Source organism: Pecten maximus, chromosome 8, assembly GCF_902652985.1.
Source record: "Pecten maximus chromosome 8, xPecMax1.1, whole genome shotgun sequence".
In the NCBI taxonomy this organism is placed as follows: Eukaryota; Metazoa; Mollusca; class Bivalvia; order Pectinida; family Pectinidae; genus Pecten; species Pecten maximus.
The window spans coordinates 14,186,954-14,191,999 of NC_047022.1; the positions used below are offsets into that span (position 1 = coordinate 14,186,954).

Here is a 5,046-nt window from a genome sequence, read left to right on the forward strand (position 1 = left end):
GTTGTTTAGCCCTTAAAGAGTCAAATTGTCGATGGGCCGTAAAACAAAACAATACTAACATGTATGTTTGAGATCACCTTTAAAGCGTTTGTATCATTCTTCCGTCTTATAATTACAATTCCAATATAATAAACTCTTTTGTATTTACTGTATTACTTATTACAAGGTACGGCGGACGAATATTCAAGAATCCTTACTATGTCGGAAGCACGTCATCGTATCTTAGATACCTGCGATGTAACGGAACGGAATCAAGAATATCCAGCTGTACTAACACTCGAGGCTATTACACATGTCCAAGTGGCAATGACATCTGGATAGACTGCATCACAAGTAAAGATGACCCCCAATCATATTTGATTGTAGTCTACATACATTGACAATTCTGATTAAAAAATTACCGAAATGAAATAATATATATCATTCCAAATATTAAATAACGATAAACTGATAATTGAGAGTTGAAAATATTATAATTATTTTTTTTATATCTATGGAAAAGTGGGTTTCTGGAACTCATTCTAGCTATAAAGAGATTTAACAATTTTTCAAATAATCTTATATAGCATTGCATTATTTGCTTATTAATCAAAAATGAAAAATCAAAAAGAATTCAAATGAGTTTTGAATTTTCATTTTGCAATGTCACCATATCATTCCTTGTGATGTCACGAAATCTAAAACGTACATTTTAAAGCGAAAACGTTTGTAACGTCCTTGAGAACGAGTATATGATCGATATACAATCAATATATTTCTTATTCTAGCTTGTGATGACGGTAAATTTGGACATTCCTGTAACCAACAATGCCACTGTAAGGTACCCGGGTGTAACATTGCTTCCGGAAGGTGTAGGAGTGGTGGATGTTTACCAGGTTGGCGAGGGTCATCATGCTCGCAAGGTAATAAGGAAATTATCATTTTATGCATTTTGAACTTTAACATAATTATTAAAACACCTGTCTTCTTTTGCGTTAAATTGAAGATACTTTCAGTGTTAAGAACAGAGAGAAACACGTATTTTGATTGCAAGGAAAACATAAATATCCCTTTGTTTAAATTGCATGTTCAAGTTTGTAGACCAGGAACATTTGGCCAATTCTGCTCCTCTAGATGTCACTGTAGACCACCTGGTTGTGATCCGGTGAGCGGTACCTGTAGAAATTCAGCAGGTGTATGCGATGACGGTTGGACAGGGTATTCATGTGACAAAGGTATGCGTTTTAGTGTTAACAAGTTTTTACGAGAAAAAAGACATGAAGTTTAGTGTAATGATATGCAAAATAACACAAATTAAAACTGGAGATAACAATTTGTACCTGATTAATGAGTTTTCTTTAATTGGTTGTCTTTGTTTCAAATGAAAGAAAGCAATCACGCATCCTGCTGGGTGTTTTCACCAGTTTACTTGTTTGCGTTACGGATCCGCGCAATGGAAATAAGACAAATCACATGAACATCCCGCAGACTCCAAAATCGCACACAAATACATCTTACAGACAGACTCACATACAGGGTAGATCGTCCTTAGGTAACCATACCTGTTGATAGAATGTTAAACAATACTCAAATTAACCAAATCGCATAATAAGGTACCTTATGCTTCTTAGAAAATACTTGATTATACATCTTCTTAAATGCGCTAAGAAAAAAAAGATTATCTCGTTTCGAGAAATTCTAAAACCACATATATCTCCTTTCGGATACAAGGCTGATATCTGTCAAATTGAAAAAAAAAGAAAAAAACTAATATATGTAGATAACGTAAATCAATTTAAACATGTTTCTTAAGAATTCCCGAACAAAACAAATATGTATACATCACTTTGACAAAAAGCCTACTATGATGTGATTATTTAAACATGGTTAGTTACACCGGGTATGGTATGTGGAAATATTCGCTACCAAATAAGGTCAATTTACAGTAAAGACAATTGTCCAATCCAGCATTAAAATTTTCTATTTACTCCATCGATATTCGAATTAATTTTTTGAAATCGAAAATAATAAAATATGTTGTACACCAAGAAATCACTTCAAACAAATGAATATCACTAAGTGATACTATTGAAAATACCTGTAGTCGTTGTTTTCTAATCTAAATAATTTGCAACCGTTACATCCGAAATAATCAAACGGGTAAGATATAGTTGTGAAATGTTTTTACTTTAAATCCTGCTAATATTGGTGTAATCTTGCAATAATTTACCCCCGCAACGACGTTAAGGGATCACTGGAATGAGATTGTCTGTTCATCTGTTTTTTGGCAAGATACTATCCTCACAACTTAATAATAAAAAAAAAATAAAAAAAAAGTTTTACAGCAAGAAATAGCTTCCATTAACTGAATATTAATTTGTGACAATAAAACAAAACTAAAATAAACTTTTTCCCTTTTATATTTCACCACTTGTTATTGGTTTTCTTTTTTTATGGGATAAAAGTGTGATATGGTCGTTATTACTCATCCTGCTGAGTGTATGGCTTAATGTTGTTATCATTGTATACCTGTAACATCTAGGGCAAGTATACTGCAATAAGATTGTCTAGTCGTCTGTCTGTCTCAGGACTTTATCCGCAGAACTCTCAATACAGGTTTCAACGAAATAAGACTCTGTGGATGTAGTCAGCACACACTGTTCATCTGTTTTTTGGCAAGATCCTATCCTCACAACTTTGAGTAGTTGGTCTCCTTGACCCATTTTTTATCTTATTTTTGTGACAAGTTATATCCCTTTCCCTATAATTGTAGACAGAGTCCTTTCCGGAAAGCTGCTATTACAGTTTTCATCCAATTATTAACTTCACGTATGTAGTCGGCATTTATCTTTATGATTCATTCATTTTTGTAGCAGTTATGTCCCCTTTGCCTTGTTGACAACTCGTTCAACATTTTTACACATTGGTACATTTAGTTACCACCCACTGAAGTTGTGCAGTCTACCAAAATAAACGTCTTAAATGACCATAATTGTTGATTGAATTCAAGCAGTTTAAAATAATATATCTCTTTCATTCCTTCGCTATTGTAATTGTCTAGACGTATCGGATACATGATTGGTTTTTCAAATTAAAGTTAGGTTTGATATTTCTTAAGAGTGCCGGAACGGAACGTTTGGTCAAGGATGTTCCCAGAGTTGTCACTGTAAAATCCCTGGATGTGATCATGTGACCGGACTTTGTTTTCACCAGGAAACCGGATGTGAAGATGGATGGACAGGTTCATCATGTGACACAGGTAGATCACACGTTTGTGGTTAATGCAATTCTCTGATATATTTCAATCATTGTTTTTAGATAAGCATTTAATTTCCTGACTCCACTTGCTAATTTCCAAACTAAAACTCAAACATCACCATTATGGATCCTATTTGGACGAACAGGTGATTTGGTATACCATTTTTCTCAAATTATACTCCGCATTGATATAAGACCCTGTATATCGTAGATGTCACAGTTTTGTTTTCTTTGTTTTATCCTGTATCTTATAAAAAAACCAACATATATCATTCTTGCATTCAAAAGTAATGTGTTATTGCTTTCTAGTACGGATGTGACTATACATTTAATTGAATTAATGTCTCTTAAAATTTAATCAATTGTCTCTTTCAAATTAATGTTCATCTAATTATAAAATCATAATTTAGTCAAAGATAGTATTAATTATCTAAAATGACGCCTGAATAAAGCTGATAACATGGTATGAAGTGCTTTTCTCAGATTAGATAGAATGGTGCATCAGAACCCTACATTAGTTATGTTATACGAAATTCTCGTTATACATGCACCCAATTTTTGTCGCAATAACCAAGTACAATTAAGTAATATGTAATAATTGAAAATGTTTAAAGTAGAAAATGTTTTTAAAAGTTTTGTATTCTAGAAACGTTCTATCAATTACAAAGGCAAAATATATTGCTTATCTTTAAGTACTAGAACAAAAAAAAATGAATTAATATTTTCTAATAATACGTACATGGATACCGTCAAACGACGTTATTTTTAAAAATGAATTAAGGGATTACCTGGTAGCACTTTACTTGCACATTTTAAGTGGTTCTCCTTGTAAATCTGTATTTTTGCCTTTTTGTGAATTTGAAACAAGATTAAGATTTTAGTATACTCTTGTTACTTGTGATACAAAACTGAAATGCTTGTTGATGATGGTATTGGCTGTACAATGAAATTTGATATCTCAATCCTGTTAGATTTCAAATAATACGTTGTTAGAGAAATCATTAACATTACATTAAAAGGTTGTCGGGAGGGGGCACGGAGAGGTTTCAAACCTCTTATGACCATTATATCCACGATAACGAAACAAAATGACTGCTTGTTAATTATGGCTGAACAATCTAGGAAAAATGTCGAAATAAATAAATAAAACACTGTCATTGAAGAATAAATCTGTTTATCTGTTTCTCATGTAATGTGGTGTGCTTTATTTCTAGCATGTCCCACCGGAACGTTTGGCAGGTTATGTGGCATGAAGTGTCATTGTAACGTCATGGGTTGTGACCCAGTAACGGGTATCTGCATGAATCAACACGAAGCATGCGCAACAGGCTGGGCAGGTCCCTCGTGTGATCAAGGTGATATTTATATCTTACAAGTTAAAACCTTTGGCATATCAAGTCCGACTCAAATTTAGTGTATTGGTTCTGAAATGAGAATGATCTGTCATAATTATAAATTACGAACAGTTGAAAACATAGCTATTGTTTGGAAACAATCGTAGGATAAATAAGTTTTATGAACAGTTCTCGTATTATTTCGACCTTACGAGGTACATACTACTTTGATTAAAACGCGTACCGTGATTCAAAAAGAATATGGTCAATCTAAAATTAAAACCGTTTGGATTTCCTCATTTGATATTCGACTTTATTGTGTGAAAAAAAAAAAAAAAAAAAACAATAATAAAAATAATAAAAAAATAGTTTTACAGCAAGAAATAGCTTCCATTAACTGAATATTAATTTGTGACAATAAAACAAAACTAAAATAAACGTTTTCACTTTTATATTTCATCACTTGTTATTGGTT

At 32.5% G+C, this 5,046-nt stretch overlaps 1 protein-coding gene across 1 annotated transcript; it reads left to right on the plus strand.

Annotated features, from left to right (window-relative positions):
- The first annotated feature begins 891 nt into the window (after nucleotides 1-891).
- Nucleotides 892-4,651, plus strand: LOC117332134 (scavenger receptor class F member 1-like). The gene is made up of 4 exons (XM_033891018.1): nucleotides 892-902; nucleotides 1,114-1,214; nucleotides 3,098-3,238; nucleotides 4,452-4,651. Exons 1-4 carry the CDS (start codon nucleotides 892-894, stop codon nucleotides 4,649-4,651), a joined length of 453 nt encoding a protein of 150 aa, XP_033746909.1.
- The last annotated feature ends 395 nt before the right edge of the window (nucleotides 4,652-5,046 follow it).